At 41.7% G+C, this 21505-nt stretch overlaps 2 protein-coding genes across 4 annotated transcripts in view; one reads left to right on the top strand and one right to left on the bottom strand.

The window, feature by feature from the left end:
• RAB8B (RAB8B, member RAS oncogene family) overlaps positions 1-8540 on the bottom strand; it is a 31405-nt gene extending 22865 nt beyond the window's left edge. For all 3 annotated transcript variants that reach the window (XR_012996200.1, XR_012996201.1, XM_076348387.1), the window contains exon 1: positions 8392-8540. Coding sequence is in view for 1 of the 3 variants with exons in the window: in XM_076348387.1 (XP_076204502.1) it covers positions 8392-8515 (124 nt within the window). In the remaining 2 variants the exon portion in view is untranslated. The remainder of the gene's footprint in view (positions 1-8391) is intronic.
• Positions 8541-16065: 7525 nt separating this feature from the next.
• On the top strand, positions 16066-21403 carry RPS27L (ribosomal protein S27 like). The gene is made up of 4 exons (XM_076348389.1): positions 16066-16115; positions 16646-16754; positions 19091-19201; positions 20293-21403. Exons 1-4 carry the CDS (start codon positions 16110-16112, stop codon positions 20319-20321), a joined length of 255 nt encoding a protein of 84 aa, XP_076204504.1. The 5' UTR covers positions 16066-16109; the 3' UTR covers positions 20322-21403.
• Positions 21404-21505: the final 102 nt, after the last annotated feature.

Below are 21505 nucleotides of genomic sequence, written 5' to 3'. Positions count from 1 at the left end.
CAGGAAAAGATCATCCTGAATCTCCTGCCTGTAAATCTGATATGTTTGTAGATGTAGAAAACATAGAAAATGCTGTCTTTAACCAACATAACTAACTGAATATTGCTGTCGGGGGTGGGGGGGTGGGGGGAAGCTCGCTTCATCCAAAAGTTAGCATCTTAAGCATCCAAAAGGTCAAAAAAATGCCCTATTAAAAAAAATCCTATGTAACCAATACTACCTTGCCACCACGATTTAAAGTTCATTGTTCGCTATTCATATACTATGCTTCAGTTGTGATGATGAGAACAGGCTAAAAAGGTTAGGTTTGGTTTTGTTCAGTAATTTTTCATCCAGATGGACCTATATGACTGTCCAGTGAGAAATGGAAATGCCAGTTCTTTTTAAAAAAGCCTCTTAAAGTTTTAGGGCTCCCACTGATCTGGATGTCTATACTGAACTGGTTATTCAGAGTGAAGAAATAAAAGACTTTTGGGGGCCATACCACTGTGTTTACAACAGAAGAGCTGCTACGTGAAAAGCAAGCATACAGAGTGTCCCAGAATTCACAAAACAAAGGAAGAATTGGTAAGTCATTGATCACTTAGAGCTAAAAAACCCTTGCACGGTACAAACAATGCACTTTGTATCTTCTATTCCAGCAGTACCTATGACAGGTACTGCATACATATCCCGTCAGCTGCAGATTTAAGATACGTATGGAAGACTTGATGGGAACAGGTACAGTTAAACACTGCTATAGCCCAACAGCTTGGACTGCCAAGGACCTTCTTGAGAGATTCATGGATATCAAGATAGGGTCAGAGGCAGAAGGAAAAAAAAGTTGAATTGGATAATGTTAGATAGAGCAGGTATAATTTACGCATGTCCACTATAAAGATAGAAGTTATTAAAAAAGATGAGCAGTGATGAAATTTTTGAAGTTTTATAGGAATGCAGGAACACCCCACTCATTAAACAGATGAGACTTCAGAGGGCACAGACCTGCTAAAACTGAAAGGAAAAGTACATAGAATATGGGTATTACCAGCAACAGAGATAAAAATGCAAAAAAAAAGCATACATCAACAATGGTAGTAAGACAGTTCTTAGCTTTGTAACTGATACTCTGGCTGAAAGGATCTTGGTTATCTATGAAGATCAAAATGTCTCATCCAGTAAGAATTATCTTTATTAAGATAAATCATCTAATTTAGGAATTTCAGTTAGAGTCTGAAATATGGTCGTGTTTTAGAAGCAAGTGTGTAAAGTACCTAGTGAGGCAGCAAAATCAAGCCAAAAGTCAAAGCAGAAGGTTTAAAGTTACTGAAATTATTTTTAAAGATGGTACTCTCAACAGACTTTGGGAACATCATTTTTATCGGAGGCTTTTTTAAACCCATGTTTTTACATGGGGAGTATGTGGCTTTTTTTTGTTTGGGAAGCAAAGGACATGAGGGAAGAAGGGCTGCTTTATTTAACTTCTTAAGTGAATGACAAAATAGGCCTTTTTTGACTTTTACTACCTAAATTAACCACATAACTTATTAACTAATGCCATATTTGTCTTTCTGGCACATAACAGTGTTCTTTTCCTACATTATGCAAGGTTCTTTTGATAGCCACTTCATCTCCTTTTCCTGCATTGCATATTCTAAGCACTCCTCTCTAGTTACTTCTGCTAAGCCAGAGAAGTTCTCCCAGCCAGCAGTTACTCTGACTTACTGGATCTTCCTCCTTCTTTCCATGCTTGGGTTGACACAGATACCTTACTTCATCTTTAATCCCATCAGAAGTCACACCATACACACAAGATATTTTTGTTTAGTAACGGAAAGCTGTTTCTCTCTGGCAGATGAAAGAAAGGAGGATTTTGTTGGGGGCGGGGGGGAGCAGTGTATGTGTTCCCTGGCTGGCAGCCACTTTAGCTTTGCCCAATTTCTTAAACTCAACCTGTTCTTCCCAAGTTCCAGATTTAGTGCCAGACTCCTATTAGTGACCAGTCTGCTTTACACATTCTTAGATATTGCCATACATATAAGAGAATGCCACTGACATTCAGCATCAGGTTCTTTCTCTGGTGCCCAAAGCAGTAGAGTCTGCACAGCAGCAGCAAAACTAATACAGAACATCTTAAACTTGGTCCACTGTTTGTTCTCCCTAGCAGAAGAGAAGTCTTTTGAAACATGCAGTACTCTAGTTCCCTTTAAAACTACATACAATCTAATCAGAAGTGTTATAGCTTACATTTAAGAGGAAAGCTTACTATAAACCACAAGATTAAACCAATATTACATGCAATTATTGCTCAAAAACCCTTTAAGGTTTTTGGCACTAAATTACATCCCACCGCAAGCCCTGTTGGGACAGGAAGTTGCTGACTTAAGTTTTGAGTTGCAAGTCCAGCAACTAAAAGCCTCTGGATCAACTCTGCTTGTACAAGAGTCTTACACAGTGCAACTCTGTTGAAGTTACTATTATTCATAGTTCATCCACATTAGAAAAGGATCAGATCTATTTTATATATCTACAGTCAGCTTGATGGACTAGGCACTTAAGCTACCATAACATCCGATTAAAGATAAAAAGCAATATAATATCCTTTGAATTACAAACACACACCTGATTTCTATCACAAAACATGAAATAAAGCATCACTATAAATACTGCATGTATTCATCACCAATTATGAATTTCAGTTAAATTCTGAAATAAGTCAGTTCGAGGTGTATTTCTACTGATAGGATGCCCTATTGCAGGACTAGGAAATCCTTTCAAAAAAGTAAATAAAAAATTCCCAAACAAAAGCTAGATGTCTTCAACACCCCTCTCAAAGACTGTATCAATCAATCAATACATTTGTTCCTACATTCATTCAATGTTAGTCTGTGTTCTTAACTTTGCATTCAAACCAAGTCACAAAAGCAGCTCTAAGCTGCCCTCCTGTCACTCAAATAACCAGATAACACATAACCAAGATGGACCTCCATCTGCCAGTTAGGAATAGGCAAAAAACAGTTAGACATCTGTCATGCTGTTTCAGAGTAACATGCAGCAAGAAAGCTGCAACAGCATTTTTAATAAAAGCCAAACAATTTCACTTACGCTGTTGGCCTGTTGCAGAATATAGTAGGGTAACGCAATCTCATCAGCAGATGAAAATCAAAGTCTAAGATGTCTTTTGTTACCAGCTAGGTGTTAGTATCAAATCTAAAGTCACAAGAGACACAAACTTTAATGCTTTTAACCTACGATGTCTCCAACTACAACGCTTTCTGATCAACATCAGGATCTTGCTGACCACTCACCACATACCTTGAAAATGGAATCATTCTTCCAGTTTCATATTTACCTCCATAATGCAGTCTGCCCCTATTCCCATGTAAACCCTTGACCTCCTTCTCACACTGTACTGAAGACATACTCAAGTACCAGATCCTCCAAACCTTGAACATGCACTTCCATTCCATAGATATGAATAATGGTACCACCTGAGACACTTAAACTAGTCTCAGTCACTTCAAAGTCTTACTTACAATTCATTTATTATAACGACCATTAATAAAGTACTACTGACAACGCCTTCCTGACTCTTCCCTCCCTTTGCTCATCTGTCTTTGATGTGCGTTTTCTTCCACAGCTCCTGCCATCCAGAGAAGCCCAGAAGAAATTGACTGAATAAGGATAGGGAATGCTAAAGGTTAATGGGAGGGTGGAAAAAACCCAACAAACCAACAACCAAGCTTTTGTCTATCATACGAGTAACTGTGGGGAAGAAGAGTAGAAATATTCAGTGAGGCATAATTTGACTTGAGTACACTAAAACAATTTCCATTACACATTACAGACATAGAAATTTCACTGCAAAAGGGAAGTTGGTAATTTTGCTTGTCAAAGGATTTTCATCAAAGTGTTCAAAGGTCAGCATACATGTGCTTGATTGCCAGAGTAGTGTCCTATTTTGCAAGATGTAGGCTAAGGAAAAGTTACTTCTGTAAAATCAACAAATTGTTTCAACTCTCAGACACAGTACTATCTCGTGTGGGCAACTTCCTGCCAAATGCTGATATCATCTTTGATTAAAAAAAATAAATATGACAAATTTTGTTTCAGAGTCAGCAAGCCTTTGTACTAAGTCAGAAATGCTATCAGCTAAAAGATATGTCTTTACTCTCATAGAAACCAGTTTAAACAAAAAGTTGAAAGGAATGCAAAGAATAAACCTTATTATTTGGAATGATAAACCAAATCCAGTTTTACCAGACAGCACTACTTGAACAACAAGTTAAGATACTTAGAGACTGCTAAATTAACGCTTCTTATTCTTGTACACCACACTGAAACTACTAGCAAAATGCACATGAGATACTCCAAGATAAGTTTTGCTTTAGGAGCTGAAGTGTGAAAACGAGCTGACTCAACTGCATTTTACTTTCCGTGTAGAACTGTGCAAAAGCAGAAGTTTCCACTCAGGAAGCAAACTAAACAACATAACCTTACATAACACATTCCCGTTGTAAAAAATGTTTTATCCCATGTTAACAGTGAAAAACTGATCCTCACTAGGGACCACAGCAGTATTATGACTTGTCAACACTTTTAGAAATTTTCCAAACAGAGCTACAGAGCCCTATATAAAAAATTTCAAGTTGCTAAAGGCCAAGAACCTGCCTTGACTAAAGTTGCTGATGGCCAACCTGTGTTTTCACAGATTGAAAACACATCACTTAGAATAGCCAAAAGGATCATCTGAGAGAAAGATTGCTGGTTCACTTCTCATAATGGGTAGCAAAGTTTGCTGAAGGTATTAGTTATGCCAGGTAGTCAAGACAAAGACAGAAAGACTCTTGCGCCAAGAGTTGCCCAAAAAATAATAAAAAAAGTCTGATAAATTATAAATATACATGCACTGCACTTTTATCCTACTTCTTGTGCAACCGTTGGCCACAGAACACCAGGCTGGAAGACCTTACTGTCTGAATCAGTACAGCCATCATTACAGAATGACCAAAGTCTTGAGGAGAAAAGTCAGGGACTATTTGCAAACCTCCAAGCAATCTGCAAGGATGTAGCCTTACAGGCATGCTTTGCAAGACAGCAGAAGAGAAGGGAATCTGCAAAGTATGACATAAGTATATCATGCAAGATGACAAAGCAACTACAATTCATTATTGACTCATTTCTATAATATGAACAATGAGGCTAAGTAAAACAAATAATCTATAATAAAGCAGTATTTCCATATCCCCCTCCTACTTTCTTTTTTCCTTTTGGAAAGTGTTTCCATTGCTCTGGTAACTGAAGTGTTGTGGTTTAACCCCGGTTAAACTACTAAACAATAGGAGTGGGAAATTACCAGAATGATATTTGGTGCTTAGACATGATGTGGGCCCTTTCATTGTGGCAACAAAGCTTGCTTTAATATCTGAATGTAGAGTCTAAGAAAAAAAGTTGAAACAGTTAAAAGTTTAACCCCATGTAGTTACGAAAAACCTCTAAATGACTCACCTCACTCACAAATAGCATTTACATACATAAAATTAAACAATAAAATTTGACGTCAACACATTTCAAGCATATGCCTTCTCAGACTTCTACAGTTAAACCAACTCTGATTTGTTAGCAGAGAGACAGACCAGAGAACTAGGGCACCACTAAGGACACACAATATCGTGTGTGCTAATTAAAATCACTGTGAATTGAACACACATCATAACAATAAGTACCATTGTATTGCAGAATCCACTTTTTGGAGAACATATAAGCAAAACAGCCTGCCAGCTTATACTTCAGGAAGACTCAGTGTACTCAGTTAGGAATGCTAATCTGGAGACCTTACAACTTCAACTGGCAGGGGGGCAGTCTGGGAAAAGCACCGCATCCCTGCATCTCCCTCCACACCATGGTTGGCTATGCTTTATCGATCAAGGATAAAAATCAGAACTGTTAAAAGTGGAATGCCCCTAAGCTCATCAGATGTATTAGTTATGATTGTAAAACCGACTGGTATTGAGCAGCCAGCATGCACTCACAGAGACAGGGAGAGAGAGAGTACGTGCAAGCGTGTCTTCCAGAACAAACAGATTAGATCTACATGATTGACCTAAAAGTAATACAAGCAATATATGAGGAAGACTGAAAAAAAAAACCAAAGTATTTTTATTTAAGCATATGTCAGCACTTTATGAACAATTTCACTATTTCCTGCATTGTCAACTTTTCTGTTTGTAGGTCCTTTGCTAAAAAATAAAAGGGACTGGAAAAAACAAATTGTAAGAAGGAAAATGTAACTGTGAAATAAATACTACCTATGGAATCAGAAGTATGCCTCAATTATTAGTTAAGTTTCTTCAAGTTGAATAGTGTTGAAAATAAGACCCTTGGTGAAAGCAAATATAAAGGTAGGAAATGAATGCAAATCCTACATTTACTGAATAAGTTAAGAAAAAACAGCATCGCATTCACAGTCCTCAAGACTTCAAAGTGAATCAGTGAGAAAAAGAAACATCAAGGGGCTAAGCAGTTCAAGAAACATCAAGAAAACGGTTGGAAGACAGATGCAACCATTTATGTTAGCTATCTCTTTAAAAGTATAAAGAGGTATTTTATATTTAGCACAGTACCAACATAGGCTTTTTTAAAAAAAAAAAAACAAACCACCCATACAGCATTTATTAATGTTTATTAAACCTTTTATTCTACCACAGATACAGCAAAATACCTTTTTAGGTAAAATGCTACTCAGGCCTTGATTAGCTGGTGTTACTGATACAGCATTTTGAAACTGGTTGCAGAGAGAAAAGGAATGTGCCATTTTAATTCTTCAGAAATATTTTCTGAAATGCAGAAAATCTGTTCTTAAAGCATTAGAAATGCCAGCCATACCTCATTTAGTCAATTGCATCTGCCTAAATAAAAATATGTTTCTTCCCTGTGCACCAAGTTCAGCATGATAAAGTATCTGAAGAAGATACAGCATTTGGGTAACATAAAACAAGTCACACATTATTCCACCTCATCTTTAAATCAATCTCCTTCCAATAAAGAGTCTACCCATTCTCTTAGTGTTATTTTTCAAAGCCAGCATTAGTTTTGCCCTCCTAAATACTAGCAGCCTCCACTGCAGTTTACCCCTTCATCCCAAAAACAGTGTACTTAATTTTATTTTAAAAGTGACCTCAACTATGAGTAGCTAACCATAAATCCCAAGTCTCATCAGACTGAGATTCCAATTCAGCAATATCTCAGTGAAGAACTGGAAAATTTTGCCTATGTTTAGTTCAGCATAAAGTATTTTAAGACTGACAAATCCTACAGAAATATAAGCCACAGCAGCCTGTTTTGGTGTATCATATCTCACCGTCATTAAAAGAGCTTTAGAAACCCCTTTTCACCACCAAATTTATAACCAAACTCAACTTTTGTCAAGGAGGTTCCTCTATCTATCTAGTCACTAAGGAGCTTCTAGCTCTAGTCGACTAAGGAGCTTGAACAGAACCACTCCAAATCTTAAAACCCTGAGCTACGAGTATATGAATATACACACACGCGCATTTAGAAGAGTTGAGAAGAGAAGAGAGTGTTAAGCTACCTGCCAAGAGCGGTTTAGTCACGGTCACTACGCCGCTTAGCATCAGCCACAGTTCGCTTAAGCAGTCCAAGCCCTCTTCTACTTTCTGAAAATTTACATCTAAACATGAAACGACCAATAATGGAAGAGCAAGAGAAACTGACTGAAAGATCATCCCGTAACTCAACCAGTGCAACGTTCTGGATTTTGCGTAGGACTCGTTACCGCTGCAGTCCTGTACACGCCATTGCTTAGACAGCCCTACAGAAACAGCGTTTCCACTACCAGCAGGAACAACGGGCGAGCGGCCCAAAGGCTGCGCACAGCCCAGGCCCAGCTAACTGTTGCTGTCGCCGGGGCAGAGGGAGGCGCCGGGGCCGCCAGAGGACCAGCTCGCATCGTGCGGGTTCCTGGCAGGGGCCGCGCCGCCCAGCCGCCCTCCGGCCCTCCGCACCGGGGACAAACCCTTCCCCCGCGCGGCCTGCCCGCACCGGGGCCCCCGACGGGCTCCCCACCGCCTCCTCCACGGGGACGGCGGGAGCGGCGCTCCCGAGCGCGGGCGGGCTGGGCTCCCGCTCCCCCTGCGGCAGCCGGGGCACGGCGGCGGCGCCCCGGCGCTTCCTCCCGCACGGGGCCCGTAACGGGCGCGGGGCTCCCGCCCACTCCGGCACAGCGGCCACGCGCAGGCCACCGAGCGCGGCCCCAGCCCCGGGCGGCGCGACGGGCGGCGCGCCCCCGTCCCCCCCTCCCACCCGGAGGCTCCTCTCCCGGCGGGAGCGCCCCGGCCAGGACCCCCCTCGCCCCCGGGATGGCGGCGGCCGGCCCCGGCCGCGGCCCCTCACCGATGGTGGAGATGAAGGTGGTGTTGAAGGCGTCCTCGCTGAAGCGGAAGAGCAGGCAGGTCTTGCCCACGCCCGAGTCCCCGATCAGCAGCAGCTTGAACAGGTAGTCGTAGGTCTTCGCCATCTTCCCTCGGCCTCGGGCTCGCCGCCGCAGCAGGAGGAGGGGGGGGGGCGACCGCGGGAAGGAGGGAGGGAGGGAGCGAAGCGCCGCCCCGCCCGGCGCCCACTCACGGGAGGCAGCGCCCCCCCGCGTCACGACGCGCCGGAAGCGACCCGGCCCCGACGGGAGATGGCGCCGGCGCCGGCACCCGCGCCGCCGTGCGGGAGTTCCGCCCCTGCCGCCGGCTGGAGCCGCCTCGGGGAGCGGCGGACGGCGGGAGCGCAGCGCAGCGCGCTGCCAGCGCCCGCACGGCCGCGGCCCCTGAGTGTCTTCCAGTTAGGAGCCTTTAACGCGAAGGCTCTGGCAGGCGCCGCCGGCGCGGCCGTCGTCCGCGGAAGCCGCGTGCTGTGGAGCAGCCGCCTCCCTGGCGCCGCCGGCCCGCACGGGCGAGAGCGGCCAGCCCCGCGTCTGCCTTCCCCTTCTCGGCGGTGCCGGAGGAGCCTGCAGGCAACGCGTGGCCCCGCGTCTGCCTTCCCCTTCTCGGCGGTGCCGGAGGAGCCTGCAGGCAACGCGTGGCCCCGCCGAGCCAGGCACTCTGCCAGACGCTTCCCTGTGTATTTCCATGTGAACGTAGATGTCGTCTTTGAGTCTTAAAACGCTACACGCACTGACGCTAAGTGAGTTAACGCTCAAGCCGTTAGGTCTGAGACCTTGCATTCTTGGTGCTCAAATGGCAGCAGATGCACGAGTTCTCTACATAGAACACACGCATCCTGAATGACGCTTGGAGGATTGCTATCACAGCAATCGGATGGCCTCATTCTACAAGGGACTGGGCTAAATTCTCTTTGGAAAGTACCTAGATTTGTAAATAGAGTCATGTATTTATCTGCTCAAGTGACACAAATAATGGCATAATACTGACATCACCAATAAGCACAGGTGAAATGTGAGTGCGTATATGGCCTCAAACGTTTACATGTTGCTTTGGGAGTGTCAAGTAAGGAAGAAACTTGTTCACACAACAGAAAAATTATTTTTACACAGTCTCAAGTAGCACTAAGAACGTGGGTATTCTAGAACAACGTGGCTATTCTAGAGCACTTCAGTAAACACTTTTCCCCATCTTTTTCCACACATAATTATCTCTTGGTGTGAGGCAGCCTTATTATGTATTCATTATGCTGTGTTCCTCACAGGATGTCACAAGGCACTATAAAAATAAATAGCATTACTGAAACACTTCAAAATGACAGCAAAGAGCTATTGCTTTAATTTAATTTAAAAATTGCAGCCTTTAGACAAGCTATAAACAGAAATCTAACACGCTAAATCACTACAACAGTTCTCACTTCCCTCTTAGGACAACAAAGGAAAAAGCCGTTTTCTCCAAAACATTCATTAAGGGATTGTCATCCCGCAAGGCCTGAGCCACCAGCTTCCTTTTCAGCTCCCTCCAGGCTTCCCCTCACCTCCGTGCAGGAACGGCCCTTTGGCACCCGCTGACCACCCGGTCACCCGGCGGGGCATCGTGCTCAACAGCTGCCTGGAGTAAGGCGCGAGCGAGGTGCGGTGTTCGGAGGCCCTGAGGGCCCCTGCCATTTCTCCTTAGCCGCGAGTGTTTCAAGCACCCTCTAGATGGGATCGGGGGGTGCAAATGTGATTCAACCGCCTAACAGCAGTGCAGAGGTACCTGCTCGTGTCTCCCATCTGCAGCCAGATCTACCTACAGCCTACAACTGTAAAAGGTCCTTCCTCACTTTTTTTTGGTGTTAATTTGGCAAATATATATGCTGAGTTCTATACAGAATCAAACAAAATTAGTTTTGAATATTAAACTCTGTCATACATGGTTAGCCTCCATATTCCAAGCACACAGAAAATCACTCCATGACATTAACCTACAATTTGATGGGGTGAAATAGGGCTAAACTAGTCTAACGCCTGGCTACTGCTGTATTTGTGCAAAGTATTCTGAGGAATCACTCCAAACAAGTACCTTCAGCCATTATAAACCTTGAAAACAAAAGCTATTCTGCTCCAAGTTATTAATTATTCCAAATCTTGTTAAGGGTCTCAGTTTGATGGTGTTCCTGGCCAATATGTGTTTGTCATAACAAACCATCAAAAATCCAATGACAGATCTGATGTAAATCTCTGTACAAGGTGATTTCCCTAAGAGTTGTCATGAATGCTAACCTAACTTCCAGGTAATTGTATCAAAATCTAATTTTATATCATAGATGCTGTGTTGCGATTCAAGCAAAAAATTCATTGTTTGTTTGACTGAGACCTCTGGAAGACCAGGGTATCATCTGATAGAGCAGAATCAAGGCAGCAAAACAAGGATGGGGGGGAATTGTTGGTTCTTTTTTTTTTTTTTTTTACACGCTTGGAGACCTCTGCACAGTTCAGGGTGGAATTTGGAAACATGGCTGCTTGGTTCATTTTTGTACTGTATAATTAGCAGTTGGGCTGTTTGGATGTTAAGATGGGTTGTTACAATACTTACTACAAGATATAAGTTTATAAATGATAATGGCAACCTGGCACTGAAGCAGTCAAACCAAATTGGTTAATTATTTCACACTAGCATGAATAATCAGATTATAGGAAACTGCAAATGAAAAACTAATCTCTGAAACATTTCCCTGTATCTGTATTTTCAGAGACATGAGTTGCTATGTACTGTAATTACGGCCATACTGAAGATTACACAATCGTACTTTAGCATCAAAGAGAGTCATTTTGGGGTTAATATTCACTCTTGAGTTTTATGGAACAAATAGGCTTCCATATGTCTCTGGAGCAATATGTTTGCGATCGCCATCTGTTACTCAAGAGTAGTTTTATAGAAAAATAATGCAAATTACTTCCCTCTTTAATTACACTGGTGCTTTGTAATATTGCATTCTGTTCTGATTTGGAAAAGTGCCAGTTTGCCAGATTCAAGGGACAGATGTTTACTTAATCATGAACTTTAAAAACAAGATATAAAAATTGAGTTACATTTTTTGATTTTCTACAATATGGAAAAACTTAATTGTACAACTGTATACTTTGCAATATGTTAGTAAAACTTTGCGGAGTACTATCAAAGCTGTTTGTTAAGGCTCAATAACCAAGCCGCTACGATACCTGTTCCATGAAAATACTTTGAAGCCCAATCTTTGTTATTGCACTAAATTGGAAAAGGCAACATTTGTTTTATATTGCATCACAGTCAAATAGATCAACTACAATTAAATATTTCATTTTTTTCTGACATGGGAGAACCACTGAGGGGAACACTGAACACGTAAGGAAATAGAAAATGGTTGATACCGTGGTTTCTCTTTTGTCACTATATAAAAGCGGATAGCACCGTAACAGTGTGATGCTGATTGGTACATTTCAAAAAAGCAGAATTTTAAAACCCTTTACAACCCCTAAATGACTGCCCTAACAGTTTGCCTGAATACCACAGTTGAAGCTCATCCAATAAACAGATGTTGAGTCCCAACCAAGATACAGCAGAATTCCATTAGTCACTGAGATGTATGTAAAGTGCATCTGTTAAAGCACTCAGTTTAAGAAAGGCACTAATATGAATAGCAAAATGCAATTACTCCCTCTATTCATGTGCAATAAATTCAACAATCTTTACATACACATTAAAAAAACCAGGAAATACTTGTGACTAGTTTACCAACACCTACATTTTAAAGAAAAAAACAGATTACATTGCTACTTCATTGCCACTCTCATTTTTACTTTCTCAAATGATAGACATCATTACTTCTAGCTTTCAAAAATCCTTTTTCCCCCCCTCAGGTTAAGTAAAAAAAGAACTGTGTGAAAATCTGTCTTTAATCAAGCTCTTCTGTTCAATGCATATGAAATTGTAGGAAATTCTACATCTCAATTGTTTAAGTACAAGGTTTCAAAAAAACAACAGAGTTTAAAACATGTTGGTAGAACCAGGATCCTGTTATTTTGGCACTAATAGGAATCCACAGGTCCAAGTCCTACAAAAGATTATCTTATGAGGCAGTCTTGCCCCAAATGCCACCTAACTGCAAATCATTAACATGAACTTTGCTCCTCAGCTTTTGGACTCTGCTAGCTAATATGATAATATTTTTGATGTATATCTTTAACAACTCTGGTTTTGGCAGCTGCCTCTGCAATTTATTACTGTTTGATGACCATCATGTGACACTCCTTTAAAAAAATGTCACTTATTCCCCAGTTCCAGTAAATATGTCTTTCACTGCAGGTAGATACTTCTATGCTCATTCTACACTTTGTCTTACTGCATTTGATATGTCGAGATGTCCTGCTTTCAAGTCCTAGTTTTAAGAAGATCAATGCATAGGTTTAATTTTTTTGGTCTTTACAAAGAATAGTACTCCCCTTTAGTGATCTAAATGTATGAATTTTCCATATGTATATGCTGCAGAACTTTATGTAGAAGAGGTTAAATCAAGTCATTATTGGAAAAAAGTTACTTAAAGTTTGTACAGTTCAATTCCAGAAAGGAAAAGCACTGTAAGACTCTTACCTGTAAGTTCTATTCATTTCAAGGTTTGCTATTATGGTAGTGCTAAAAGAGGACTCCTTCAAGTTCCAGTGCTAATCTATACTATCTCAGCATAAGCATATTTAAACCAAATGACTACATGCCATGGTTTACACCATTAATTTATAATCAATTAAAATTATAATACTTAATTCTGCAGTACTGGCAAAACCACAGGCAGACTACGTTCCAGATCAAACATACCTCTTGAAGTGAAGTGAGTGCAGCTTAGAGCTGGTTAGTGTATGGAAATCTAAACGGTCTTAATGATAGTACTACAGAGACACCCATCCACATTTTAGTATTCTAGACAAACCACCATAAGCATTATTAGGGTGAATTTGTTTTTTTTAAATCAGTCAATGCTCACTTCTTCAGTGACGACAGTCAGTTTAAATGAGGTTTTGTAGTAAACCCCCCCAAAAGCCTGTATTCTCGCAACGTCAGACAGCAAATCCTAAGGACCCACCCAAACTCAGCTGCAGGCGGCCACAAATGAGCAGAACAGGGTAGCACTGGGTGCTGGTGCTCTGCCACTACCTCCCTCATTGCAGGGAGGGTTGCTGGCTGTACCAGCCCAGCGGAGACCACCACAATGCATGTCACCAGAGACACACATTCAGCTTTTAAATGGCAAGAGACTGCCACTCGCAATGCAGGAAAAAAACCCAACTATCATTATGTTGTTTTTAAACGTCTCCAGATCAGCTTTTGGAAATTTTCTGTTGCCATTCTAGCAGACCGATAATGTTTCTTGTGCTTTTCTCTAAAATGAGATCAAAGTCTTTGTTTGCTGTGAGAAGGCTGGAAAGGGGAAGTCATTCTCTTAGACCTGAATCTATCTCCGTCTCTGTAGGCCACGCCACTGTGGTACAGGCTGCATTTCTCTCCTTATTAACTCACAAGTTAAACTCAGTGCTGTGTTTCTGTTTTCTAAAGAGTATACTTAAAAAAAACTTCAATCATAAGATTGAAGGTAACGCATTAGAATTGACTCATGCAGCAGGTCACTGAACTACAGTAAGCAGTTATGAAAAGGAAATGAATCTCTAAGTAAAACCAAAATAGAGAACCAGAGGAATGTGTCCAAAACACATCCTGTTTTCAGATCATCCTGTGTGCCCCTCCTTCCATAGAAACCAATTTTTAATGTAAACTGTCTCTAAAGTCTTCCTCAAGCACCAGAGGCTCCTTACAGGAAAGACATTTAAGAAGGAAAAGCTAGGAGGAAGAGGTGAAGGAGGGCGGCACTTTAGAAGTTCTGTTTTTCTCTTGGTGGCGCTTTATACATTGTGAAGGTATTTTCTTAAACAAAGGAAAACAGAATTCTCCTTCAGATTCTGAATCAACAGGCTTAATAGAGTCTCCCCTTTCCCTTCTGCTAGCAGATAAATAACATACATTTGAAAAAGGCTGAAAGGTAGTAGGAACAACTAGGACTCAAGAACTGACTCTGCACTGATAACTGGTTTATGTTCCTAGCTTCACAGGACAGCATGCAAAGGAAAGTATGAGTCAGAGCCTTTCATAGTAAATTCCCCATGATATAACAAGAAATGCTTCCAAAATACCTCTCTCTGTGTGTCATCACCACTCCAGCGCATAAGGAAAAAAATGCTAACATAGCATTACAATGTTACAAGACAACGGTTGTGATGGCGAGAAGAGGAAAACCAATATAATGCCTTGGAGCACTACAATACATGGGTCTATCCTTGCAGAATAATGTAGGGTTTTGGGGTGGGAAGAAAGTATTTTGAAAGTTGTGTACAGTGTCCGCACTGGAGAGGCCATCCCAGCTTTGAGAATATTGTTGTCAGAAAGATACGCCTCTATAAAACCTACAACTTCACTTCTGCTCATAGCAAAATTTTAAAATAATTTTTGCTAAATGCATCAGTTCTCTCTTCAAAAAGGATGTGGCTCAACACGCTGCCTGTTGTTTTGGAAGACATTTCATACTAAGCAATTTTTGTAAGGTCTATTCGTGCCACTTACTGGACTTCTAGTGAATTACACTTTTAAATGTTCAGGGCTTGATTAAATTAACTCCAAGAGTCTTTACAGATTATATTTGTGATTATTTTTATTGACTTACGGAAAAAACCACTCAATCTCTTACTAGAAAAAGTAATGAAAAATGTTTTTTTCAGTCCCATTATCTGCAGTATTTTTCTCACAGGTTCTCTAAATCGGTTTAAACACATAAATGACAACTAACAAATTCTTCTGCATCTTTGTTTTTGACTGGGGTGGGAAACTGCAAAAGACTGTGCACATGGGTACAACTTCACGCAATGTCATTTAGTATGAAACGACGTATGAGTGACAATTCAGTCAGCATCTAACGTGAAAGTAGATGGGACTTCTAGATTCCATTTATTACCTGAAAACACCTGTGTCACGTATCAATCTGTTCGAGGGACAAACGAGCAGATTTTTTGAAGAGAGAACTGCGATCATACTGAAGACTCCGTCTTTCTCTGTGCTTCACCAGTTTCTGCGCGCCAGGGAGAGCGAGCGTTGCGGTACTGCCCCACCATAAACGCGGCAGCGGCCGCTGCAGGAGCTCTCACGCTGCTTTTTCCTGGAAGCGCCATTTCGCCTGCGGGAAAGCAGCAGGCGCGCTACCGTCAGCTCCTACAAAAATCCTCTACAGGAGGCGAACCGAACGCGCGCACGGTCTCTGCACCGACTTCCTCACCCATTACGCAAACCAAGTTACGCGCAGGGAAACGACAGGATGGCGTTTTTGCAAGCACTGCCAACAAGGTCCCTGCGAGGACGAGACTCCCGCCAGACTCCTGGAAGCCCGTCGGGGCCCGGCGCCGCGCTCCCGCTGCCGCCGCCTCCGGCCGGCTGTCCCGCTGCCCCCGCCCCGGCGGATCGCCACCGCCCTCCCGCCGGCACCCCCGGAACACACCATAGACCCGAGTCCGCCGGGCGCCCAGAGCAGCTCGCGCTCCGCGCCCCCCGGAAGCGCGCGGGGAAGGGGCGGGCCGGGGGTGGCAGCAGGGGGCCGGCGTCGCGGGCGCACGGGGCGGCTGCACGGCAGACATGCCCGTGAGTTGTTTACCGGCGCCGGCCGGGCCTTTCCGCGGGGCAGAGGCCGGGCCAGCGGCCGAGGGTCCGTTCCCCGGGGGGCCGCTCCCGGCTGGCGCCTGCCCTCGGGCCTCCTCGGGACGGGGCGCGCGCGGGCACCGCGTGACGGGAGCCGCCCCGGTACCGCGCGCCGCGGCCTTCGGGGGGGGGGGGGGGGGGGGGGGAGCGGAGCGAAGCGAAGGCGCCCGTCTCCGGCCGCCGCCCCCCGAGGGACCTGGCGGCGCCGCGCCCCGTGGCGGGCGGGCGAGCCGCCGCCGGAGCGGGGTGGGGGGGGACACGGCAGCGGTCGCTCCGGCTTCTCGCCGCTCCCGCCTCGCTGCTGCGGAGGCCCGAGAGGGGTCTCGCTATCCCCGTCAGCCTCAGCCCCGCCGGGGAGGCTGGCTGTAGCGCTGCGGCCTTGCTCGGGAACAGGCTGAAGGCGGCATCCGGTCCGTCCAAGTAGCCTGAGCGCTGTTCAACACGCCGTGCGTTTTTCCTCTTGTCCTACCCAGCTGGCTAAAGATCTAGTGCATCCCTCCTTAGAGGATGAGAGGAGAAAGCACAAAAAGAAACGTCTTGTGCAGAGCCCAAACTCCTACTTTATGGATGTAAAATGCCCAGGTAAATATTCAGAATGTTTCTGTCTCACAGGAGGAATAAACTAATTTTGTTATGCGGTTCATAAAAGGTCTGGGTTTTTAATTTTTTTTTTATTCTAAATGTGGTTTATCTGTTCTGTAGAGAAAAAAAGTCTATATTGCTTTGGGTTCTTTTAACAGTAAAAGTGCTTTCAACCTTTTTCAAAAGTTAATTTAAACAGCTTTTTATTTTCTTTTCTGGAGGTCTAGCATGAGATTATTTTTTTTGGTTGGGTTTTTTCCTTTATGAAATCCTAGCAAGTAGGGAAAAAACCAAACCCCCAGATTTGCACGTATAAGAAGTGAGATGAAATGGATGCTTTAAAGCATCCACGGCACAAGTTTCAAATAGAAGACAACATTGTTTTCCTCCTTTTGTACGTGGGTTGATTCTGGAAGAGCAACCAGAAGAACTTTGACCAGAATATAGGCAGGCATACTGGGACTTTACATAGAAAGTAAAACATACACAACTGCCTTTTTCGCATGTTGCTGTTAAGAAGTAAGCTGACATCTAGCTCACATACGCAGGGGTTATATTTAAGGTGTTGCCCGTGCCCGCTTTTCACAGATTTTTCTTTAGTTTGGCTTGGAAACATCTGAATAACCAACTCCTCTTTTATAAACTAAAACATGGGATTTTCTAGCACAATTACAGAAGAATGCTCTACCAGTGAACAGCTTCTTTGATCAGCAGAGCTACATCCATATCAAGGCACAGAATGTCAAGTGTGGTAACTTACCTCCTAGAAACTACTGCAGTATAAGATTATAGCAGTAAGAAAATGCATAGACTTACTGACTAGAAGCAGGGAATTGTTGCGCTATTCAGATTTTCTTATCATCTTATTCTTTCTTAGTAGCTTAGATTTCTAAGAAGCTCCGAGACATTGTTTTCCATCTAAAAGTGAGGTAAATTCATTAAAACTGTTTGAAAGTAAAGTGTGGTTACTTTAAAGAAAATACATGGTTGAAGGCTAAGCCACTGTTGTTTGGTTTTTTTTAAACTTTCTTCAAACCAGTGTACATGCATGCATATACTAAGATACAGTTCATGTCAACATAGGCCCAGAGGTCACTGGTTATTTTCATTATTGTTGGATTAATTGGTTATTGAGTTTGAGGGATATATAGAGCAAAGCAGGAGAGCTTCAATAATGACAGAGTCCTAAGCATGAGGCACTGAAAATATCAGATGGCCTTATGCATCATTCAGTGTTGTTGGAAGTTGCTGCCTAGTTACTGAAATGGATTGGGCTCATTTCCCTGCAAAATCCACAAAGTTAAAAACTCATCAACATGCAAGTTCACATTCATGGCAGGGGGGACACACAACATTTGCTACGCTTAAATTTTAGCTGCTAGCAGTTTTTTGCAAACAAAGATTTGTGCAGTTACTATTTGTGACTTAAAGTAGAAATCTGTTACTCTGTCTAATAGGAGTTCTCTCTACCAACTAGTTGTCTTGTCAGAGAGCTTTCTGAGGACCTTCCTCACAGCATATATTCTATCTTATCTTTCTGGTCCACACATGCTAAAAATGGAATCTATGCTCACCTTTACTTGCCTATTTTCTATATCCACATCTAGATTAAATCCTTTACAAGTTTTCTCTCTCCCAAAATTCCTCTTGGCTAATTAAAAGTACTTTTCAGGGAAAAGAATGAAAGCAGTGAAAATCCCTTTGTGTAAGCCATGTATGAGAGTGATTTCATTCTTTCTTAAGTCATAGAATTTAGAAGTTGTAGACCAAGTGTTGCTGATGCCTCTTCTTGCATCTGGAATTAGTGAAGTTATTCTGTGCAAGTCTTCTCGTTTAAATACGATGCTAGCTTTGTAGAATGCAACCAAGCACATGCCTTACGTGTACCAATTATTAAACAGAAAGCAAACACAGATTTGAACAGCAGTGTTTACATTCACAGCTGCCAGACTTTGTCAACAGCAATGTTCTACTATTACAAGTTAAATACTTCTCTAGCTAGACGGGTTCTTCTATTTGGCAGAGAAGGCTAGTCTAGAACTCCTCGACTTTTTTGCAGGAGACATACTACAGGGCTTGTCAGTCATCAGCCTGTGTTGATTTTCATATGGGGAGTCATAATAGTTTCAGTTAACTAACTTGCTTTCATGTGCATGTTAGTAAAAGCAAGTACTTCAGACCACAATAACAATGTTTTGCTTTGTTTTACTTGGTATATTGTGTAATGAGATCAATTTTTGGACAGGTGTGTTTAGAGTATCTGATTCAATTACACATACAATAAAAAAATCATGCTAGAAATACTCAATGGAAAGTTTAATAATGCTGTTTTCCAGGATGCTACAAGATCACCACTGTATTCAGCCATGCTCAGACAGTAGTTCTGTGTGTAGGGTGCTCCACTGTCCTGTGTCAGCCTACTGGGGGGAAAGCCAGGCTCACAGAAGGTAAGGGGCAATGTTTAGCAGCCTAAATATTCCACTTACATAAATGCATTTATAGCCTGCAAATATTTTAGCTTTGATTTTGAAAACTGATACTGGAATGCTTATTTTGCAAATTGCTTAGAGTTGGCTAGTAAAAACATTGTTAATGGACCCTGAATTGCAAATTTTTCTTCAGGTTCTTGTTTTTAAATGGCTACACAGGTATGCCAGGCAGCTAAGCAGCTACACTGTGATCAAACATACTTGATTTTAGGTGCTTTGACTTGTTGTTTTCTTTAGCCTATCTGTAATAAATACTGCCTATTTAATTCTGAGCTAAGTTTAGATGGTTAAAAAGCACCATTAAAGGAGTAGGGTACTTCTGCCAGTCCAAAGCGATTCTGTGCCGCTGCTAGTCACTGGTGGCTTGCCTGTTTGTTTTTAAACAGTAGTACTGTAAGGCAGTTCCCTGGCTCATGTTACTTAATCAAAATTTGTTTTGTGTAAATTGTAAGGGAACAGATAACCACTGATAATTATACACGGATAACGGGTATAGCACCCGTTGCATCTTGAAATGCAACCCAATGTCTGGGGTATATGAAAAACACTGGAAACACTTGAGGGTTTAAAAAAATTAAATAAATCCAGATTTTATTCATGTTTTGTTTAAAGGACAAAAAGATAAATATATATGCAAATTACATATAGTAGTACTTACACCATGTGCTACTATACGGATGTAGTTTATGAGAGGTCACAATGCCTGAAGTAAGGCTGTTGAGCAGTTGAAAAGGTATCAACACTCCTAGCAGCTGTTTCAGTTTGGGGTTTGTATCACTAAGGGATGGAACAGTAGACTGAAATTTTAAAAGGCATCTGGAAGAAAAGAAATAGTACACCTTAGCCTTATTTTAAGATTAATTATATGACAGCCATGTTGTTCTGGTTGAGTTATAGAAGGCTCAAAGTGCTAAATCTTCACCTCTTGTGGTACATGAAATTTAAGTTTGTTGCATGGGTTTTCCTACTTAAGTTGGGTGGGCAATTTCCCAAGGCAGTCTAACAATTTAAGGACTATTCATATCTATACTCATGTGATTTCTTTACAGGCTGTTCATTTAGAAGAAAGCAACACTGAACACTTTGGCATGGGGTTTTGGATCTGTGTTCCTGAAAGCCTTACCAGTTTAAAAATGCCTGTTAATACAACAATGTAATTAAGATTGATTTTGTAAAAATTACATGCTACTGGTGCCTAATAAGCTGGAATCTCTTTTTCAGTAAATGATTTGAAGTGCAAGTTTTTCCTGCAAGTTTGCAGGCAACTGAGCTCTATTCTTATAATTTTACTTTTAAATAGTGTATTGTTAATTGGGTGGTGTCATTTAATATAAAAACCTTGGACTTGCTACATCCTTCCCCTCATTAATTATCAGCTACAGCTGTGTAATGCGTATCATGACAGAAACTGCTGTAAGAATGCATTTTGTATACTTTATTACTGCAGCTACCCTAACTGCAAGGGTTGCAAAGGCTAGATAGATTTAAAATGGCTCATTTGCTTTCAGCATTTCTTTAGTCCCTTTACCATGTTGAGTAACATGGTGATAAATAAAAATATACAGTTACTCACTTACGTTCAGCTCTTTTTCTGGAATGCATGTTTTTTCCCTCCCTCTAATCTGGTCTTGAAACTGCATTTCGTATTCTATACTGAGATATCTATTTAAAAAAAGAAAAATAGTCTTTTGCAAAACACTGAAAGCATTCAGTATAGAAAGTATATAGTATGTAAGCAACAGTAAGTCAGCAAACTACACTAACAGCTGTGAATAGTATCCAGTCATTAAAAAAAACAAAACTAGTACAGCAAAACCATGCATATTTTCAGTATTAAATACTGACATTAAATAATTACCTTTTTGCAATGAGGAAACAGGTTTTTAGCTAGTTTTTAAAAGCCATCCCTTTCTAAATGGCTGTTAAGAAGTGGATTTTTTTTTTTTTTAAACCATGAGAAAACATTCAAACAAAGTCTTACATGTATCTTATTTTACTAAATAATATCTCAAGTTACGTATCAACATCTCTTTCAAAGTATCAGGTGTCTTGGTAAGCTAATTATTGTTGGGAATTTCTATTTAACCTGTATTCTTTTTATGACTTTTAAAACTTGTATGTTTCTAGTCAATAAAAAAACCCCAAAATCTGGTATTACAATTTGTTGCATTTACAAGATAAGTTTTATTTCAGTTAATTCAAACTGTGAACACTTACAATTACCAGATGCAAAAAGTAGGTGTTTGATACAGAAATAGATGC

Source organism: Aptenodytes patagonicus, chromosome 10 (assembly GCF_965638725.1).
Source record: "Aptenodytes patagonicus chromosome 10, bAptPat1.pri.cur, whole genome shotgun sequence".
Taxonomy (NCBI): domain Eukaryota; kingdom Metazoa; phylum Chordata; class Aves; order Sphenisciformes; family Spheniscidae; genus Aptenodytes; species Aptenodytes patagonicus.
The sequence above is the reverse complement of the archived record's forward strand: the minus strand, read 5'-3'. Positions and strand labels throughout refer to the sequence as shown.